This window comes from Volvox carteri (genome assembly GCF_000143455.1).
Source record: "Volvox carteri f. nagariensis unplaced genomic scaffold VOLCAscaffold_100, whole genome shotgun sequence".
NCBI classification, from domain to species: Eukaryota; Viridiplantae; Chlorophyta; class Chlorophyceae; order Chlamydomonadales; family Volvocaceae; genus Volvox; species Volvox carteri.
In genome coordinates, this window is record NW_003307643.1 from 28214 (window position 1) to 49413 (window position 21200).

The 21200-nt window shown below is 55.5% G+C and overlaps 2 protein-coding genes across 2 annotated transcripts in view; one reads left to right on the top strand and one right to left on the bottom strand.

Annotated features, from left to right (window-relative positions):
• Positions 1-15764, bottom strand: part of VOLCADRAFT_120010 (uncharacterized protein) — a gene marked incomplete at both ends in the record, with an annotated part of 23891 nt that extends 8127 nt beyond the window's left edge. The window contains 24 exons of the mRNA XM_002958621.1: positions 298-393; positions 901-1099; positions 1569-1621; positions 1652-1711; positions 2123-2296; positions 2722-2839; positions 5538-5682; positions 6039-6211; positions 6584-6720; positions 7417-7461; positions 7599-7610; positions 8111-8269; positions 8778-8849; positions 9189-9390; positions 9719-9924; positions 10287-10514; positions 10776-10925; positions 11877-11963; positions 12615-12845; positions 14108-14248; positions 14455-14516; positions 15118-15223; positions 15355-15540; positions 15606-15764. Of these exons, the coding sequence (XP_002958667.1) occupies positions 298-393; positions 901-1099; positions 1569-1621; positions 1652-1711; positions 2123-2296; positions 2722-2839; positions 5538-5682; positions 6039-6211; positions 6584-6720; positions 7417-7461; positions 7599-7610; positions 8111-8269; positions 8778-8849; positions 9189-9390; positions 9719-9924; positions 10287-10514; positions 10776-10925; positions 11877-11963; positions 12615-12845; positions 14108-14248; positions 14455-14516; positions 15118-15223; positions 15355-15540; positions 15606-15764 (3201 nt within the window). The remainder of the gene's footprint in view (positions 1-297; positions 394-900; positions 1100-1568; positions 1622-1651; positions 1712-2122; positions 2297-2721; positions 2840-5537; positions 5683-6038; positions 6212-6583; positions 6721-7416; positions 7462-7598; positions 7611-8110; positions 8270-8777; positions 8850-9188; positions 9391-9718; positions 9925-10286; positions 10515-10775; positions 10926-11876; positions 11964-12614; positions 12846-14107; positions 14249-14454; positions 14517-15117; positions 15224-15354; positions 15541-15605) is intronic.
• A 235-nt stretch (positions 15765-15999) lies between these two features.
• VOLCADRAFT_109457 (uncharacterized protein) lies at positions 16000-20530 on the top strand. The gene is made up of 4 exons (XM_002958605.1): positions 16000-16426; positions 16737-16787; positions 17163-17420; positions 19659-20530. Exons 1-4 carry the CDS (start codon positions 16238-16240, stop codon positions 19767-19769), a joined length of 609 nt encoding a protein of 202 aa, XP_002958651.1. The 5' UTR covers positions 16000-16237; the 3' UTR covers positions 19770-20530.
• Positions 20531-21200: the final 670 nt, after the last annotated feature.

A 21200-nucleotide genomic window follows, 5' to 3' on the forward strand; every position in this document is an offset into this window, starting at 1 on the left:
GTCCTGCGTGGTGGGAGGGTTGGCGTGGAAGGCGGGCCGGGCGTGCAAGTGAGTGAGTGAGTGAGTGAGTGAGTGAATGAGCGAGTGAGCGAGTGAGCGAGTGAGTGAGCGAGTGAGCGAGTGAGCGAGTGAGTGAGCGAGTGAGCGAGTGAGCGAGTGAGTGAGCGAGTGAGCGAGTGAGTATATGTGTTTGTGCCAAGAGGAGGGGGGGAGGAGGCAGGAAGATTGATGACGCCTCATGAAACTCTTTCCAGCGGGGTGCGTGTCTGTGTGTCTATGTGTGTAAAAACACCGCACCTGCGCCGTGGCGGTCACCATAACCCGTGTCACCGCCGCCATGCGCTCGTCCTTGCCGAGGGCATCCTGCATGTCGTACACGTTGAGCGACAGCACCTGGGAGGTGAGGGGGAAATCGCGGGGAAAGGGGGGAGGGGCGGGCGGGCACGAAACGTGGACAGGGTGTAGGCTTTACTCTACTCAAATCAGGACCCAAACTGGTTCGCCAGCTCCAAGTAATTGAACTTAAGGTTTAACTTGACTTTTATAGAAACTTTATAATAATCTTAAAGAAATTATACAACTTAAAATTAAGATTTTTCCCCGCGCGCGCGTCTATGTATGTGTGCGAGAGAAATCGCTGTAAAAAGAGTTGCGGGAAAGGAACATATGATGTGTGCAAAAAGAGGCACAAAGTATCGGGAAGTATCGTCGGGAACGCCAACAACAGGAAAAGAAGTGGGCGGAAGAAAAAAAAAGAGGTGTGAGGGAGAACGCAATCACACAAGCCAACCTCTACCCACTGGTGTTCCTTCCCCCTGCCCTCCCACCATACACACATTACACATACACACACACTTTCCCCCCCCTCTTCTCCCCCCCCCGGCCCCCCGGGGCACTCACCTCCCTGTCGGGCCCGCACAGCGCCGCCAGCAACGCCAGCGGGTCCAGCGCACCACGTCCAAGCCCCACCGCCCGGCGGACCAGGGGCGCGTGTTCCCGCAACTCGGACCGGGCGGCGCGGCTGTTCTCCCACAACTTTGCCAACTTCTCATCCACCGGGTAACAGTATATGCCGCGAGTCTCGTGATCCTGCAGGGCACTGTCCCGTACAATGCAGTACGGTGCGGTGCAGCACGGTGCGGTACGGCAGGATTACACGGAGTATTCCTAGTATGATGATGTGTGTTTTTCTTGGGGGGAGGTGGGGAACGGTACCGTGGCTTCCACATTCCACCCACTCCCAGCGACGCCTAGATGTCCTCCCCGTCATCCTCGTCAGGCTCCCCTCCCCTCCCTTCCCCTCCCCCACACACCACCACCACCGCCGCCGTCCGCAGCACTGCCTTCTTGCTCGGCATCGATTCCTTACCACCACCACCACCAACAACAACAACAACAACACGACTGGCCCCCTTTTCCAACAATCGCCCGTTCTTCGTCGTAAAACCTCCCAACCCTTCACTAACGCACAGCGATGTGATCCCCTCCCTCTCCCTCTCAGCAGCAGCTTCACTCGTTCGTGGTTCGTCTTTCCCCTCTCCCTTCCCCCTCCCCCCCTCCCCACTCACTCGGCGCTGTGCTCCAGCAACGAGTCCCCGATGTTCCTGATGTCCTCGTGCAGCTGCCGGCACTGGGGAGCCGACATACCCACCAGCACGGCGTGGGGCAGGTGCTCCAACAGCTTCTCACGAATGCGGTTAGCGTCCTTGGACTGCGGGGAAGGGGGGTGGGCGCGGGGAAAAGAAGGGGGGGGAGCGGGTTACTCGTACTGCGACAGGGAGGTAATCAAGAGCATAGCTAGTTAAATTGGGGGTGGGGGAGGCGGGGCAGGGGCCCCCCCGGGAGTTGTGAGGTCGTGTACAGGCCACGAAGTCCTAGAGCCTGGTGGGATGGCCATTGCAAGTGTGTGTGTGTGTGAGCATATGTATGTGTGTGCGTGTGTGTGCGCGCGTTGAAGAAGGGACAAAAGCCGTCCAGTAATGAAGTCTCTTCCTCCGCCCGTACCGGCGATCCTCCCTCCAGTTCCGCCTGGCCTACATGTTCCCAGAAACAGCCCCCTCTCCCCCCCTTCCTCCCCCCTACCTGGCCCCTCTCTTCCCCTCCCCTCCCCCCCCCCACACACGCACACACACGTGCTCGCCTTCGCCGGGTCAGTGAACACGGCCCCTGCGCCCTGCCCGCTCCGTCTCAGGTTGCCAGACAACTGCCCCGCGAAGAAGAAGTCCACCAGGTTGCCCAACTCGTTGAGGAACACAACCGCCGTGTTGTTGGGCTGACCCGTGGCGGGGTTGACCTCCTGCGGGGCGGGGTAGAGGGGAAAGACGAACCACGTGAACGAGTGAAGCTGCTGCCAAGGAAAGAGTGCACAAGAAGTAGAGGGAGAGGGGAGAGACGGACGAGAGACGGACGAGTGAAGCAGACATATAGACGGATATTCCAAGGGGGAAAGCGGGATGATATGCGTGTTTGCGTGTCTATGTTGCGTGTGTGCGTTTACGGTTTTGCGTGTCTCTGTGTCTGTGTCTGTGTGTGTATGTATGTGTATAGAGCGGGTTGGGCGTGTAGGTGAGTGGTAAGTGGGCGTTAGCTTTTTTCCTCCCCCCCTCTTCCGTCACCACCTCCTCCATCCCTTCGGTCACTTCATTTTACCTCCTAAACCATAATCCATGTGCGCTACCATGCGGCGCTGCTGCTTTCTTTCACCACGTCGTACCGCCGTACCTGGTTGCCGTACACAACGATACACAGCCGTGGGTTTGTGAGGAACTCGTCCTCCGCATCCGCCAGGGGCAGGCGCAGAGGACCCGCTGTGGCCACCTGCCACAGGGCGTCCGAGTACCTGGGGAATTGGAAAAGGAGGCCGTGCGTGTGTGTGGGGGGGGGAAGACGAACCACACACGATTGAAGCTGCTGCCAGGGCAAGAGAGTAACCAACGTAGAACTGACCGAAAGGCGTCCGTGGCGACCGTGACCTCGGGATGAAGAAGTGAAGATGATGTCGGAAAAAAACAAAACTACCTACCTAAGCCGCCAGAACTAAAAACGCGGAGTAGTATTGCCAATCCGTAAAGAAGTAGGAGTAGAAAAGTAGTAGTAAAGGCGGCGGAAGCGTAGTGAAATGGTGCTGTCGTAAAGGTGGCGTAAAATTGCTGGCCTGGAGAAATAGCTGATTTGCTGATGCTGAAAAGGCTGTCGGTATGCAAGTGCTCCTCCCAACCCCCAAAAAAAACTAAAACGCGCGACCGACCCGACCGACCCGACTAATCTATTCCGGCTAGCCGACCGACGGCAACGTGATATACCAAAGAAGCTCGAACCACCCTTTGGACTCACCTGGCCAGGCCGCAGAAGTAGTGGCAAAAGGCACATGCAAAGCAAAAGGGTAGGAAATAGGTGAGCCGGGTGCGATAAAGGACAAGGAGACATGCGAATGCTGCTGAGGAAAAGTAGTAACTGGCTGGCGGATTTGAAAAAATTAACTAAGAAGGAAAAAGAAAGGAAAAGGAAACAGTTAAGAAAGAAAAAGCATGCGACGTGTCGTACCGGATGAAGGGATGATGACGCAGTGAACGATTGCATAACAGGTAGTAAAGGCGTAACGGGGTGAGAACAATTTTGGAAAAAATACAAAGCTTGTGCAAAAAAACTGTGCAAAAAAGCGGGGGCAGATGAAAATAGTGCGTGGGTCGGGGCCACATATGGCTCCCGCCAAACCGTGCGCACCAGGAGCATCTGCATGCAACTCCGTGGTGCCTAACGGGAGGGGCAGGAATAAACGTATTAAGGGCAGGAAAAGAAGAACTACAAAGGAGTAAAGGTAATTAGGGGCAGGATAGAGAGTTGCAGGAACAAGAGTTAGTGAAGCGAGGAAGGAGAATTAGGAAGCAGGGTAGGGAGCAGGTTAAGGATGTGAGAAAGGATATCGAAGCCATTACGGCGTTGTACTAAGAAGAGTTGTGGCCAGTAGAAGAGTTGTTGAGCACATTGTATCTCAAGGCGCCGTCGCGGGTAACCTTGCACAACGAGTTGTGCCATGAGGTTAGCCACGGAATGCGCAAAATTCTGAACGTCCGTGATAATGCGCTGTAATCTACGGAATTGGCTGATGAAAATATTTCGTTTTGCTGCTTCATTAACGGACGAGGATGCATGAACAAAGCGAGAAAGGCGAATATCTAAAAAAGCTGATTGCTGTAGCTTATCATAAAGATGAGTATCATACCAACTGCAGCCGTTACGTAGGGTATGTACTAAAAGGATATCTAAAAAAGGTGTTTTGCCGTCGGGGTGTTGCTGAACTGGAATTTCAAGCTGAGGGGGGTAAATACCGCGCAAGGTGTGGGGTCCGACTGATTCCGATAGGTAGAAGAGGAGGGATGATAGGTGTGGGTTTCCCAGGGAGAGGAGGTCGTCGAGGTAACGTTTAGTAAACTGAAAAGATTTAAGGATAATTTTATTATGGGAAGAGGTAGTAGAGGAGTAGAATTGGTGTAAGAATTTATATTCATGCCAAGCGAGGAAGAGGTTTGCAATATAAGGGGCCGGGGATATGCCCATGGGAATTCCGCAGATTTGTTGCACGAGGTGCGGGCCAAAGCGAATGAAAGTAGCGGAGAGAAGTGCGGTAAGGAGGGTAACCAGGTCGTGGACCGAGAAGTACACGGTCTGGGAACCATCGGCGTATGAAGAGTAACGGTGTGCAGGGGTAGGGCCTTCACAATATTCGGACGTGAAGGAAGGGAGGGCGATCCCAGGTTTGGGAGGAAACATGCGGACAAACAAGCAGGTGACGTTAGCGAAGAGAAAGCAATGATGGATAAGTTCTTCCAGGACAGTACGGAGGAGGTGGTGTGGAAGATTAGTGTACAGGCGGGTAAAGTCACGAGCATGAGCTGGATGAAAGTCGGGGTGTATAGGACGGTCGGAGGCACGAGCGGACTGTGCGCGGGCAGGTGACGAGGATGCACGGGTATGCATTGGAGGAGGGGCGGTAGGTTGAGCAGAGGGGTCGTGTAAGGGGGAGGAGGTTTGTGCGAAGTTGGCAAAGACGGGAAGTTGCGCTGCATTGTAACGATGCACCATTGCAATGACTTCAGCTGAGTTTTCACAGAACCATAAGGGGAAATCTGGCAAACGGGCTTTCCAAAGTTTCCGAAAAGTGTCCGTAAGGAGTTGAAGTACGGAGGTGGTAAGAAGGGCGAGATGTGTAGAAGGGCAGGACTGGGAGCAAGCCAGGAAGCGCATGGAAGGGGGATTTTTGTGCATTTTAAGGGTACCTGCATAATATGCATCTGGCAACGATGATTGAAATGGGTGTGGGGGGGGGGGGAGACGAACCACGAACGAGTGAAGCTGCTGCCAGGGCAAGAGTGTGTTGGGGGAAAGAGGGGATTTGTAGGGGGGGTGAGTGCAGCGGGGGGTGTAGCGGGGTGCTACAGATCATCGCACCCTTTGCCCCTTCCCCCATCCCCTCCCTCTCCCCCCAATACACACCCCTACACCCCTACACATACATACATACATACGCACGGACTCACTGCCGCAGCGCGGACTCCCGGGCATCCGCCAACAGCTTGGCCTGGAAGTGCGTTCTGAAGGCCGGCAGCAGGTGCTGCTCCAGAGCCGACTTGACGATCTCCAGCCGCAGGGTGTTCCACTGCTGGGCGACAGCAGCTCGATCACCTGCGGGAGGGGTCCGGTGGGGGGAGGGGCGGGTGGGGGCAGGGCGAGAGAGAGGGAGAGAGGGAGGGAGAGCGGGTGAAGGACCTGTGTTTATGTATGTATGTACGTGGAAAGAGCGTCGTCACGCCATCCCCACTACACTCACTATTCTATTCTCGACCTCTCAAGACAGGAAGGAATGAGAGAGCTCCGAAACCTCCAACCCTTTCCCCCGCTCCCCCAAACAATCTCGACCCCTCCATTCGCCAGACAGGCCCCCACTATACACCCACACAACCCTAAACCCCTACCCGCTTTATCTTCCAACCCCCCAACACACCACCCCAGGACAACACCCCCCCAATCCCCAAGCTTACTAGACTGGTACAGCTCCGCCACATCCCCCACTAGCTTCTCCTGCTGTCCCTTCTCCAGGTGCAGCAGCAGGTTGGCCAGGCGCTCCCGGTTCGCCTCCTCCAGCCGCAACATCAGGTCAGAGCCACCAAAAGAGTGGAGCGGCTTCTTGCGGAGGCGGGCAGCCAGAGCGTACCTTCAGCGCCGGGGTGTTAAAAGAGGGGAGAAAAGGTTACACACATGCTCACCGATACACAAACGGGGCGACGAAAACGTTTTTGGGGAGGATGTATGTCTGTGTCTGTCTGTGTCTGCAAGATATGCGCGCACGGGGAAGGGTAGGTGCTTACCCACGCTGCGCTAAAACTCACACACATACATACATAAATACATACACCACATTCTGCAAGCACGCTCCGTCCCCCTCCCTCTCCCACCCCCCCGCTCTCGGGCCCGCGACCGCCAACAGGCCGGCGGCACCCCCTCCTAAAACCCAAAACAGATTCCAACCAACGGTCCTATGACCTTTCCCCCCTTCCCGCCCCTCCTCTCCGACATACATACATACTTGTGGAAGGGGTCTAGCACCGCCTGGCCCGCCTCCGTCGCGTCCGAGGACACCACTGCAAAGCGGAAGAACTCGTTGCGGAGGAAGGTGCGCACTCCCGCGTCGTTGACCAGGTTGGCCACCGCAGCGGCGCGGACCTGAGGTGGGGGAGATAAAGGGGGAGGTAGGGGAGTGAGGGGGAAAGAGGCGGCCGTGAGCAAGGAGGGGGAGATAAAGGGGGAGGTAGGGGAGTGAGGGGGAAAGAGGCGGCCGTGAGCGAGGAGGGGGAGATAAAGGGGGAGGTAGGGGAGTGAGGGGGAAAGAGGCGGCCGTGAGCAAGGAGGGGGAGATAAAGGGGGAGGTAGGGGAGTGAGGGGGAAAGAGGCGGCCGTGAGCGAGGAGGGGGAGATAAAGGGGGAGGTAGGGGAGTGAGGGAGAAAGAGGCGGCCGTGAGCGAGGAGATGTGCGCGGACGGCGAACAGGAGTCGGAGGAGAAGCCAAGACACGGGCAGCGGTGGGAGCAGCAGCGGCAGAGGTGGGAGGGGAACGATGTTCCAAAGGGAACCCACAGCACCACAGCTCACAGAACTAACCGAACAACTAACAACGAGGTCACGAGCGGGGAAGTGGTTGAGGAAGAACTGGTTACGTTCTTATATATATAGGCAGAGGAAGGGAGATGGGATAAATATATGTGTGTATATATATGTGTATATAATATACACATATATATATACATATACCTATCTTTTCCTTTTTCCCTTCCCGCCCCCTTCCTTTCTCGTTTGCCCTCCCCCCTTTTCCCCCCGTCCCCCGTCCCCCGCCCTCTTCCCCTCTCCTGTTCAGGCTCGTACCTGGCTCACGAGGTTGTCGGCTGTGAAGGACGAGATGGCGACATTCTGAGGGGTTGGGTGTACGGCAGTGGAGGAGAAATATAAGAAAGGATAGGGTGGGAGGGGGGTCGTAGGAGGCGCAGGAGAGGGCGTAAATCATCATTTAGTCGAATTTGCGCAAAGATAACTGCGCATGTATTCACCTCATAACACACCTCAGGGCGGGGCGGGGTGGGGGGGGGAAGGGAGGAAAGAATTGCATTTATTGGGAATTGGAGATGAGGACGAAGGGGTGGAGGAGAGATAGGGAACGAGCGAACGGATTGCAAACCCCCACGGCAACCCCCCCCTCTCTCTCTCAGACACACACACACACGCACACACACACACGAACCATGCCACATGTAGGCAACGTCCTCTCCCCTCCTCCTTTCCCCTCTCCACACGACCCAACATAAGGCCCCTGTCTAGCTGAGGCTCCGGACCCGTACAAATCACATCAGCCTCTCTTCTCTCTCTCTCAACCATACTAGATATATTGTAACGTGGATGTGTTTTTTTTATTTCCAAAACCAAAAAAATTAAAGCTGTATTCCAAAAAGAATCTTCCTTTTTGGGGGGATTTTTACAAAGCAACGGCTGGCGTCCGCGGGGCGCGGCGGGGCGGGGACGTGTGTGTGTGTGGGGGGGGAAGAGAAATAGCAACCTGCCGTACCTCTGGGTGTCTCGCTTTGAACGACTCCAGCGCCGACGTCGCCCAGTCCAGGACGGACCCCCCCGGGGTGGGCGGCTCGTGCACCGGGCCCCCCTGACCCGCGTCAGCTAGGTTGGCGACAAACTGCGGGGAAGTCAGACAGAAATCCGAAACAAGCTCCTGCGGGGGCAATGAGGTGAGGTGGGGTCGGTGGGTAGGTGGTTTTAAAAATTGCGTGAAGTGTGTTTCAACGTCTCAGAGGATGAGGGGGTTTATGAGCACGCGGTGTGTGCGTGGAGTGTGTATGGGGACGGGGTTGATGTGTGGGTGTGTGAATTCTTCTTCGGATCTTTCCTTTTCCCCGACCGATACAACGCCCCTCCAATGGCGGTGTGCTTCGAGGTGGTCGTTCCGGTTGGGGTTTTTACGGTTAGGTGCCCCTGACCAGCGTCAGGCCCGGATCGATATGTAACAGACACGTACATACATACATACATACATACATACATACACACATACACAAATACACACAGTCATAAGGCGGGAACACCCCCAACCCCAGCCCCATCCGCACACGTGCCTGCACTCCCAGCAGCCGCGCCGTCTTGTTCATGGTCCCCCTGTTCGGACGCCGTGTGGGGCCCCCCTGGCCCCCCCCCGTGGTGATGGACAGAGCCGCCATCTGCACCTCGGGGTAGGCGGACAGCACCTGACTCATGCGCTGCTGCACATCAGCCAGCGCCTCAGAGCTACCGGCGGTCTGAAGGGAAAGGAAGGAAAGGGGAGGAAAGCGAGGTGCGTGTGTGTGTGTGTGTGTGTGTCTGTGTGTGTCTGTGTGTGTGTGCGTGCGTGTGTGTATAGGGGCATTATACGTAAAAAAGGGAGCCGGGGTTAAGTCATGTGCAAAAAATGGGGACGACGCAAGGAAAAAAACAACGGACAAAGTGGCCACGTGCCGAAGTATACCAACAGCTAAAGGAGGCGAGTATTTACAACCCACCCCCACTCCACCCCTTTACATACACCCCCTCACGCCGTAAAAGCACACATACATACACACACACGCGCGCGCGCACACACATCGCGCGCATAAACGCACCTGTAACGCGTCCTGGCACTCGTCCAACGCACGCAGGTCAAAATCCAGCTGAGCCGCTCGCTCCCCGAGCGGGTCAATATCCACCATCATAGAGTGCAGCAGGTCCCGGGATCGAGCCAGAGCGGCGGCGGCTCTTTCCCGACGCTGCGTGAGGGAACGGAACTTGAGCGCCAAATCGAACACGGCCCACAGTACCGCCCACCTGCGCGGAAACAAACAAAACTTATCGCACCAGAGGTTGCCCTGACTATGAGGGTCTGAAAATGCTTTCCGATTAAAAAGACTTAAATATAGATAATTAAAAATGTCCTTTTTAATTAAAAATAACTTAAGGGTTTAAAAAACAAACAAATCAACGAGCCGACACTCGGGTATTTTGGGCGTCAGCAGTTATCTCTTATTTGGAGTTTCTCATCTTCATCAGGACCTTTCTCCCCGTCCTCCCCCCCCCCCGGCCCCCCGCCGTCCTCCCCTCTCCCATATCACGGTTTCACCCCCCTCCCCGCCCCCCTCGAAGTCAAAAATTTCACCTGCGAATGCGCCGATGATGCGGCTGTACGAAGCCCTGGTCGTAACTCTGTTTGCAGCGCACCCCCCGTTGTCGCTCTAGCTCCTCCTGTGTGGTCACCAGCGGCACGTCGTCCGCCGCCATGGCCAGCAGCGGCCCCGCCAGCTCCTTGCGGTACATGGCCACAACGGGAACCTCCTCATGCCGCTCGAAAAACTGCGTCAGGACCTGCGGGCGGATTGTTTTGGGGGTTTGGGGTTTCGAGGGAAGGGGGGGTTTCGGGGGGTTTTGAGGGGGGGAAAGGGAGGTGGGTTTTGGGGTTTTGTTTTGGGGCCCAAGGGGGAAGGGGGAAATGTGTATTAAAAAAACACGTTCATCATCGGGAGCCACTCGGGAAGAAATTTTCAAGATTCAACGAACAAACTCAATTGGCATTTCCATTCAGGGGCACTTCATATTCGACATTCATTCATTCAAAAAGTCGTGCGTGCGGTGTGACGATGACAAACACCAAACGGGGAGCGAATTATGGTATTTGTCATTGCCACATCTCAAACACGACTTAATCCGCAGGAAATGCATCCACCCACCTGCCGTATCGCCTGCCGTACTCGTCCGTGCCGTATCTCCTCCTCGCTCCAGCCCTTCATGCCGACTTCGGAACGAGGCATCAGCACGGCTCGATGGAAGCTGAGCCGCAACAGCACCTCCCGCGGCCCCCCCAGCACGTCCTCCCCCTCCACCTCGCCACGGTGCTCCCCGGCGTGGGGATCGTCCAGTCGGCCGCTGGCAGTGGACGAGTCGTATGTGCCGTCAATCTGCAGAAGAACAAGAAGAAGAAGAAGAAGAAGAAGAAGAACAACAACAAGAAGATGATGACGACGATATGTGTCTATGTGTGCGTGTTGATGAGGTGAACAAAGTAAAGCATAGTCAATTTGACACACTTTGAAAGTTACTTGTGGTGGGTGTGTGGTCCAATGAATTGCGTCGCGGGCAGGAAGTGGCAAGGATGGCACTGCGTGTGTGTATTAACACGCGCGCGCGCATGTGTATGTGTTTCCCCTGGCCCCCCTCACCTCCTCCACCCCCCGCGCCAGCAACTGCCACTCCGGGGTGTTGTTATCCCGCATGGTCGTGTAGATCCAATCCGCCGCCGCGTCCAGATCCAAACCGAATCCAGCACCGGCGGCTGCGCCACCCGCGCCGCCGTCCAGTCCCAACACCTCCTACGTCGCCGCAGTAATAAGTTGACACAAAAGTTGACGGATAAAAAAAACGCAGATAACGCAGAAAAAGATAACAAAGGGAGATATTACAGGAAGGTGACACTTTCGACTGAGGGACTAAAGCCGCTGAAAGGAGCCACAGGCGCAGCTACGCGAGGAGAGCGGATTTGTACATTTTGGCCGAAAGGAACAACACTTTCCCCTACAACAACAACAACAACAACAACAACAACAGCACTTTGCTGCTTTTCTCTGTTGGTCCTGCTACCAGGCTGGGTCTACATCAGAAGAGCGAAATCTATCAAGAATTGCACAGGTGGAGGAGAACAGAATCCAAGTACTGCAGCGTTTGTGGTCTTGGTGTTGGGTTTGTGTTGGCAGTAATGTTTCCCCGGGTGTCAGTGTTGTTGGTGGCGTGAGGAGGGCTGGGATGGGGTGGTGGTGGTGGTGATGGGGGGCGAGGAGATACACGCACACACACACCCCTAGCTAGCTAGCTAGCTAGCTAGCCAGCTAACTGGCCGGCTTGTCCGCATGCAGATGAGGCCCTCGAGCTGGGAGCCCCCACCCCTTGCTCCAGCCTGGGGGCATCCAAGTGCACCGGGCCCTCCGGCAAGACGTGACGACGCACACACATACACACACACACGCACGCACGCACGCACACACAGACACACACACACATAGACACGTCACTACTACGGACTGCCTACGGACTATTTCCTTCAGTAGAGATGTAAACCCATGTAAAACCCCCGGCACTGGCTTCTCTTCTCGCAACTGAGTTCATTCGAAATCCAACAACAACATCCCCACACCACACCAAACACCACATCACACCAAACACCACAACACACCAAACACCACAACACACCTGCAACCCCCCATTATCATCACTATGACCTATAGCTGCTACTCTCGTACTCGTGCCGCTACCCGTACACCGCACACCTGCAGCCGCTCCGGGATATCCCGGTCCTTAATCTCCTGGTCCTCGGGACGAAGGTGCGCTCGCGCCAGCTGCTCGGGATCCATCACCTGAACTCACAAAATCCAGATCCAGGATCCAGAAAAAGGAACGAAATCCGAACGATTAACACCAACAAATCAAGATGTTGAGATCCGGTGTGGGGTCCAGGTCCAGGGGCTATGTGTATATCGCCCCCACGTCCCCCCCCCACTACTTACTTAAAAAAAAACACTCACCAGCTCCGGAACCAAATGTATCCCAAGGGGCACCCGTAGATGCCGGGAAGCCCCCCTTGCCCCTCCGCCCTTTGATTAATAAGAAAAGGCCCTTATAAACAAGAGCTTCTCCGTCCTTCAAGCCAGCCTTGTGGTACCTTGGGACCCTGTGGGTCCTGTCCCAAGGCCCACGACAACGCCGTACCCACTTCCTCTTCCTACCCCGCCCGCCCGCAAAACACTCACACCCGTGCACACACCTGCGCGTATCTTCATCCACTGAAAACAGGAATTTAATTTCTCTACCACTCACCACTTTCTAGACTACGGAGCTTTTGCTTCCGTCAAAATAATTTTGTAACCCTAAGCACCTTTTCATCTCGTTTCCTTCCCGCAGCTCCGGTCATAAAAAATAATACACATGCACAAGTTTTCCCCCTCTCCCCCCTCCTCCAAAACAAACCAGACACCGTCACAGAGGACGTTGCCCGCCCTCGTACCCACCTTCATAGCCTGCTTGTACGTCTTATCCCTTTGGCGCTGCTGCCGCCGCTGCCGTCGCGCCTCCGCCGCAGCCTCATCCTCGTCCTCCAAGTACTCGTCCTCCTCGTCTTCCAGCGCCCCCTCAGCATCCAAACCCACATCCCCCCCGTCCGCTGGCCCCGCTGGCCTCTGCCGGGCGGCGCTGTACATCTCCATGAGCGCGTCCACGTCACCGAAAATGTCAAAGGCATCCTGTATGTATGTATGTATGGTATGATCGTTTGTGTGCATGCGCACGCATGCGCGCGCGCGTTTGAGGTTATGGGGGAAAAGAGGAAGATGTCAGCACATGCCGTACATGGTATCGTACACAGATATGTGCATGTTGTGCAGTTAGTGTAATACATATAATCCTAAATCCAAAAAACGCCGATGCATGTCATGTGACATGGGCGTCATATGCATGTGGATGCATGTAATAAAGCGCACGTCTGTCAGGAAATCGGATACGTACTCATTACTAATTATGTGTTCTTGGCCTATAGTCGGCCTAGTATGCAGCTCCACGCACCACGTGGGTATTGTCGTACTGTCAAAACCCAACTACCCCCTCATGATTTAATCGGTATCCCTGGTTCGAAACCCACCTCCCCAGCCACCCACTTAACCATCCATCTTACCCTACTCCTACTTGAGCATGTCGGGGTGCATTAAATATCGGCTTTAAACCCGCTGCTTCTTGCATGGCATGGAAAATCACATCAAGCCACTACCAGCCACCCAACCAGCCATCACCTACGCCCGGCCGTCTACCCCCCTCAGCCTCTCTCCATTTCTGCCCCCCCCTCAGCCTCTCTCCATTTCTGCTTCCCCCTCCGCCGCCCCCATCACGGGACAATCCGGGACAGGTTGAGGCCGCCTCAAGCACAACGAGACAGCACAGCAGGGAATATCACGAAAAAAGAAAATGTAGTGAGTGGCCGCCGGAGTTGTGTGTGTGTGTGTATGGGGGGGGGGACTGTGTGGTGCGCTGTCCAGTTCCTGTCCAGGTCTGGCCTAGGGTTCCTGTAGCGGCTTTTGCCCTCACCCGTCATATACCCCTCCTTCCCCCCCCCTCCCATAGCCCTCCAACCCCCCTCCTCCCCTCGAATTGTGTTTTTTCGTCCATGTTTCACCCGGGTTTAGGTGCGCGTGTCGCCATGGTCTACTCGCCGATATTCTCAAATCAAATAATCTATCCCGAACATCCCCCATCATGCTCGGCTATGGCTATTGTCAGAATACAGCATAAGCCCATTGCTGTATCTGACTCCTCCTCCTCCTCCTCCTACATAATACCCATCCCATCCCAGCCCCCACCGTCCCCACCAGCTCACAGCAGCGGGGGTGCTTAGGTCATCGCAATTACTACTTTTGAAAATTTTTGCATCGCGTGATTTTCCTCCCCTCCCCTCCCCTCCCCCTCCCAATGCACTCCCCAACACACACTCCCAAGACACACACACACAACCCACCTGCATAGCTCGGCTGCTGACCCCCGGGATTTCAGCTGCTCGCCGCCGGTGACGTCGACGCGGTGCGCCATCATCGCCTTCCACAATGAAATCCGCCATCTCATCTTGCTCATCAAGATCATCAAAATCCTCCTCACCGCCCTGCGTGCATGCGTGTGTATGCGTGCGCGTGTATGTATGTATGTGCACGTGTGTGTTTCGGGGAGTTGGGGAAAAGAGAGTACCCTCCATAACCCACATAGCCCTACCCAGCATAACGTGGTTCGTCTTTTCCCCCCCCCCAGCTCCAGTCGCCAGTCCGCAACTGGTAAGAAGTCCCCGTCTGGAAAGGAATGCCCAGCTACTACCTGCTCGTAGGTGTCCCTCCGGTCTTCGCGGCCGCCCGCGTCCTCCACCTCGTCCTCCAGCTCTGTGGGGGGAGGACAGGATATAGGATGGAGACGAAGGGGAGGGGGATGTGTGTGTAAGATGAACCACTGGCGAATGAAGGACAGCAGATACCTACCAGAGATAGACGGAGCGCGGAGTGTGTGTGTGTAGAGGTGAAAGGAAATCAACGGGCCCGTTCATCCAGAAACGGCCTGGTAGGAAAGGGAAACAGACCTAAAAAGCCCACTCGGGCACGACTCCCCCCCCTCCTAGGTTGTTTCCCAGGGTGTATTGGGCAGGGCGAGACTTGGTGCAGGAGGCGGGGTTCCCCCATCGTAACCCGCTTCTTTTCCTCCATACAACAGCACCAATGTGTGCACATGGCATCTGGTGCTGAATCCCTGGTCACCTAGCCCTCCCTCTCCCTTTTCAAGAGAGCCACGGTAATGATAATATGTTTTTTTGCTTAGGGCACAACAAAAGCAAGCTGTAAGGAGCCAGGCCACGACGATCCATACCAGCGGGTGGGTTGGGATGTGGGTACCCGGGCCACTAGTTCACCCAGTCCAGCAGGGCTGGAGCGACATGAAGGGGGGGTGTATATGGGGTGTGTCTGCAGCGTCCCCTCCCCCGCACCTCACCTTCATAGCCAAAAAGTTCCTTCTGGATATCCGCGGCGTCGTTTGCTTTTCGCGCATCTTCTGCTTTGCTCTTCAAGCGCTTCCGTCCAGTGGGCCGGCGGATCCCCTGCCCCGGTCAACAACGGGTGGCAAAAACAGCAGCTGGGCCGACTATTGGGAGCAACGTGGCACTAAGCAAACAGCCTAGGCGGTTTGCTTGCCCGATGTTATAAAGGCCCGCCTTTCCAGGCACCGCACCTGTACTTGGTTCTCCTCCAGAAGGTCATAGTCGTCATCGTCAAGGCGGAGCTGGCGCTCCCGTTTTTTTCGCTTCCTCCTTCTGGGAGCCTCGCGCCTTTCCTCCTCTTCTTCTTCCTCCTCTTCAGGTTCGTCAACAATGAATCCATCGGCTTCATATTCGTTTTGCTCCTCGTCGTCATCCTCCTGCGCACCAGGACTCACCCGTTAGAACCTGTTCAAGTAATGACCGCCTGCAGTTGCTGCACTACCTCCGAGGAATCCTGGAACTCCGCTTCTTCTTCCTCATCCGCTTCGCCTTCAACTAGCGCAGCCGCCTCACCCCCGTCGCCCTCAGCAGCTGCCTCTCCCCCGTCTTCATCAGCATGCTGATCAGCTATCTGATCCTCAAGGTCCTCGTTATCCGACATGGTTTAATGCTGAAAGAAACTCGAAACTCAAGAGAGCATTTCTGCGAGATCTTGTGTACACTGACCTAATCAATTAGGCGTCACTAAGCATTTCTCAACCTACAACTTTGGTAGCATTGTTAAGGATTCGTGTTACGGCACTGGGACAGGACTGCCGTGATGGATTGTTGCTACTAACTGCTAACGAGACCCGTTGGCGTTTAGAAGGCCTCACCTGTGCACAACTTTGATATTATATAGAGTGTTACGGAAATTCAATAGTACTAAGCATATAACTGTGCCAGAGCTCGCACTAAACTTAAGTCGCATCCTGCCTAAAGCGCCTGTACTGACGTCTGAGGGAATTATAAAAACTATCCAGTTTGTCCTCTTCCTTAGATAACCTACTTCTAACCTTGTTGCGCCGCCTGTCGGCCGTCCTTGGTTGGCCGGCCGACTTTGCTCGGCGCCACTTACAGTTTACCTAGCCCGACATGGATAACCTCACTCGATTATGGCGGGTCCGGCGGACATGCCTCCAAATGCTAAACGACCGTGGTTACCTCGTCAGCCAGGAAGAGATTAACACATCAAAGGACCAATTCCGCGATAGATTTGGCGAGAATCCCAGGAAAGACGACCTCACCATCTTGGTGCCCAAGCAGGATGACCCGACCGAGCAGGTGCGCTGGGCAACGGCAGCCCAAGGTCGCCCCGCCGTGGCTGTCGTACACAACAGCGACGCCGGACGCAGCGTTGAACACCGCCCTATTCGCACCTGGACACCTTTCAAGCCTGCGAACTTGATCGCGAACTGAGCCATTTTAGCGGGAAGCTGTGCCATGCCGAGCGGCATGCCGACCCGACCGAATCCATGGCGCAACTCAACATAACTTAGGGTTTACAAAATCCATTTCCACACAGCCCCCCGAAATGGGCGGGTTGTCTCACACGGAAATGTCGTCGTACCTTATCGTCCTCGGCCCCTTGCAGATGTTTGTCTTCTTTCCGGAGGAGCAAAAAGTCGGAGTTAAAACAATCAAGGTGGGGGCTGACGGACATGTGCAAGAGGGCAGGGAACCATGCTGGCGGGCTATGTATGTACGTATGTATATATGTAGGTATGTGCGTAAGTGTGTGTATGTGTATTGTAAGGGGGGGAAAAAGAGCAGAGATGTCGTCAGGTTGCCAGCCAGCTCCACGCGAACGGCAACCACAAAAGCACCCACCATCACAAAAAGCACCCACCGATCATCGCAGCTCTTTGCATGTTTTACGAATGCTTTGTCAAACACAACCCAGTCTTTATCATCACTTCAAGATGCACACATACACATACACATACACATATACACACACACCCCAAAACACACCCTTAGCCCTCATTTCTCCCCGCCCCCTCCCCGCCCCATTCTCCAGCTGCTTGCGGAGCGCATGAAGGACGAGAAGGTGAACAGGGCCATCATGGTAACCGCCGTCAAGTTCACGCCCTTCGCCAAGAGCGCCCTGGAGGACATGCGACCCAAGTACTGCATCGAGCACTTTTTGGAGTCTGAGCTGCTGGTCAACATTACGGAGCACACGCTGGTTCCGGAGCACCGAATTCTAAGTCCCGACGAGAAGCGAACGCTGCTGGACCGGTACAAGATCAAGGAGACTCAGCTGCCGCGCATCCAGGTGGGGTTTGGGTGGGGGGCTGGGGGGGGGAAAGACGAACCACGAACGACTGAAGCTGCTTGGCCAGGGCAAGAGTGTGGGGGGAAGAAGGGGAGAGGGTTGGGTTTTGTGGTTGAAGAGGAGGGATGGGCAGAGGCGGGAAGGGGTAGCTGTACACATCAAAGGTGATAGAAAGGGGAACAGCTTGTCTCGAGGCCGTCCAATATGGGGGGAAGACGAACCACCATCAGCGAGTGAAGCTGATGCCAAGGATGTGGGGGGTAGAGAGTGATGGATTACATCATCATTACTTCAATGTACGACGCGGAGGGTCAATGGTTGACCGGGGGTTAGAATGCGGTTGGGCGCTCAGGGGGGGTCCGAAGGTTCCGGAGCTGGCGTCTGAAGGGTCGCAAAACGGGAGAGAGCGGGAGAGGGGAAGATGGATATACATACAGGGGTACGGTGGGATGTTGGGGAAAGCCCGTCCGTACATATGTGATGGAGGAGAGGGGGCGAAGTCGTACAGGTGGTTGTAGGGACGGGGGGAAAGAAATATTTTTTGGGGGAGGATGCACATTCGTACATTCATAAATGTACGACGGAATGATGATGTGGTGCGGTGCTGCCCCACCAGCGAGCCTTCGCCCCGTCAGACAAGCTCCCGCCTTGACACCTTGGCCCGCCCCGCCTGCCTGACGCGTACCGGGACGGGCCACCCCTCCAAGGGACTGAAACACACACCCCGCTGGTGCGGCCGCGGGCTGGCTGGCTGATCGGGGCCTGACACAGCTTTGCATGGTGGTTTGGGGTTCGCCAGGTAGTTCGTTGAGGAGGGGGGGCCTTAGTGATGGTCAGTTTTGGTTGTAGGGTTCAGCTTTCGGGTCTAAGAGGTGCCGGTGGGGCGGCCTCTCATCACGGGGAGGGGAGGGGCAACCGGGTGATGTGCTGATGTGGACCCACCCGGGGTGGGCAGCAAGCCGCGCACCTGCTGCAGGCTCAAGGTTCAAAGGCTGCATGGACGGAAATGTGCCACAGCAGCGCGTGCTGAGGTTGGATGGTTGGTTGAGAGAGGGCCCCCGGTAGCCACCGTGCGCTCGTTTTCCTCCTCTTGACAAGGCACAAGGGGGGAAACGGGGGGGGGGTGGGGGGTTGCACGTCCTCGGTCGAGCAAAAGAGGGGACTGCGGGGACCCCTCACGGCCCTCTTCCCCCACGAGGACGAGAGTGGCTCGGTGGTCGTTTCCTAAGGTTATGTCCCGTGGCCATTGTCAGGCACGGATCGATATGTAACAGACAGATACATACATACATACATACATACATACATTATAGGCAGGCGGCTGGCAGAAGTTAAGGCCTGACTTCTGCTCCCAGTCGATCCAGTCGACCCGGGTTCAAATCCGCCTGCCAGCTCCTCGGGTGTTTGAGGAGTGATGAAATGGGAGGTGGCCCCCCATCATATGGACGGTGTAGGACGTGATAATATCAACTTGCGAGCTGACCAGGAACTAAGTTGATGCGCCGTTGATCCGCTAGATTTGGTTGGATGCTGGTGGTGAGTTGCCGAACCCAACGAATACATTCTGAAGTCGGATGGGGTGACGGATTAGGGTGCCCCTCTAGCAGGGGAGAGCAGGGACTGCCCCGGGAAAGGGGGACGCTGGCGAAGTTAACCACCCTGTAACAACATACAATACATACATACATACATACATACATACATACATACATACATACATACATACATACATACATACATACATACATACATAGGAGGCCTATCAGGGTCGAAAATCCTTCCGATGGTGGAAGGTATTTCGCCCCTAGTTGATGGACGGTGGTGACCTGGGATAAAGTTAACCTGCGAGCCGACCAGGAATGGAGTTGGGCCGCCGTCGACCCGGCAGATTCCGTTGGATGCTGGTGGTGGGTGCGGAACCTGAGCGATCCACTGAGAAGTTTGACTAGGGTGACTGGATGAGGGTGCCCCGAAATACCGGGGAAGGCAGGGCTTCGCAGGGTAGCTGCCACGGGCGAAGATACACCCCCCTGTTTCACACATCATACATACATACATACATACCGCACCTCGCCGCTTGGGCAGGGTCGAGGGGAGGGGGGAGGGGCGCCCCTGCCCCAACTACCGGCCGAACCAACCCAGCCTGTTTTGTTGCATGCCGTTCACGTGATTCCCTCCGACCATCCCATTGTCGTACTTGATTCCCCCGTCCCCATCTCCCCCTCCCTCTCCCCGCAGTCCTCGGACGCTGTGGCCCGTTACCTGGGCTTGCAACGAGGCCAAGTGGTCAGGATTGTACGACCAAGTGAAACTGCAGGACGATATGTGACGTACAGGTTTTGCGTGTAACACTAGAACGACGATGAGTGTGACGACACGGTAGGGTTGGTTACGTGTGTACGGCATTGTACGGCTGTGCTACGACGGCCATGCTGCTCCTGGAGGAGAGGTAAAACACAGGGTGTGCCGTTTCGGTGGCTACCCCGTCACCTGGAGATGGCTGACTTTCTTCGCCGGATTATCTGGTTAGGATGGTGTCAGGATTTTGAAATTTCTATTAGTTATGAGCGCTCTCCAACTTTCCTAACACGCATTGGTGATGTGTGTGATGGTGGTGGGGGAGAACGGGGGGAAGGAAGGGGCCTGCTGTGTAACCCTGCCTGTGCGAGTCGCGAACGAGCACAACGCCGTGCAGCGAGGGCCCTTTTTCATTTCGGCGGCGTAGGGTGTCCGGATCTTGGGGAAAGCTGGGAAAAGAGGTCACGTGATGATGATGACGATGACGACGACGATGAAGATGATCAGTCGACTGGATGGAGGGCTGTGCTTTCTAGGGGTTATGACGATCGCGGCAGCTTTTTGGTCATCTGGGTCCTCGTAAAAAAGAGGAGCCCCGCGGATTCATAATTGCTGCGCGGCGACCTGGCTCAATATCTTTCGTTCGACGTGTAAATCTGTTGTGTCTCTTAGCATTGCGAAATTGTGGTTGTTAGGGTGGGTTGCGGCCTCACGGTGGCGTTTGGAGGCGTCTGTTTTCTTGGTGTACGCGCGGTCGGTGGTCGGTGGCGTGTGGCGAAGTATCTGCAGCGCTGTCATGGAAAGGAACACGGAGGGCACATGCGACTTCAGCACCCTCTTCTTCCCACAAGCAAATCCGTTTGCTAGTTTCCGTTTGCCAGCGGGTCATTCACACGCGGGCCTGGAGCCTCGGGAGCCCCTGGCGCTCCGGCAGTCTTTCCTCGAAAATTTCCAAACGGCATCTCGCAGGTATCAATTAACAAAGTGTACCGAGAAATGACTTTATGGAGCTGCAGCTTTTCGAACGCGCCTCACAGTTGCCAATAGCAAGTAGTCCTCGACAGCTGCTTAGTTTAGAGCCAGGCCGCAACAATGGAAAGCGCTGTTTACATGTAGTAGCTGCTGGCCGTCGAAAAGTCCCCCCTCAAGATGCTGGCGGAGCGCCTTAGCGCGTATTTGTAGACGTCATGTGTGCTGTACTATGTACCAGCTATTACATTACGCGAGGGAGGAAGGGGAGGTACTTCCTGTCAGGGGATTTGCTGTTAGCTAAGTTTGGGTGGGAAAACTGATGGGGACGGCAGCGGTATACGGAGCTCCCTGCCTCACAAGAATACTGGACCGGTCTTCTGGAAGGCTAGACGCGAAGGACGTCAAGAGTCTTGACGTATGAAGGGTCCCATGGGAGATGTTGGGTAGCAGTCAAATCCGATAGGAAAGATTTGTACATGAGGGACAGGGCTGCACGTTTGGGCACTTGTT

Bases quoted from the DNA above. Each gene is read 5' to 3' on its own strand.
- VOLCADRAFT_109457 (XM_002958605.1), top strand. From the start codon at position 16,238: ATGGATAACCTCACTCGATTATGGCGGGTCCGGCGGACATGCCTCCAA. The intron at 16,427-16,736 runs GTGCGCTGGGCA...GGCCCCTTGCAG, and splicing joins AGGATGACCCGACCGAGCAG to ATGTTTGTCTTCTTTCCGGA. The intron at 17,421-19,658 runs GTGGGGTTTGGG...CTCTCCCCGCAG, and splicing joins CTCAGCTGCCGCGCATCCAG to TCCTCGGACGCTGTGGCCCG.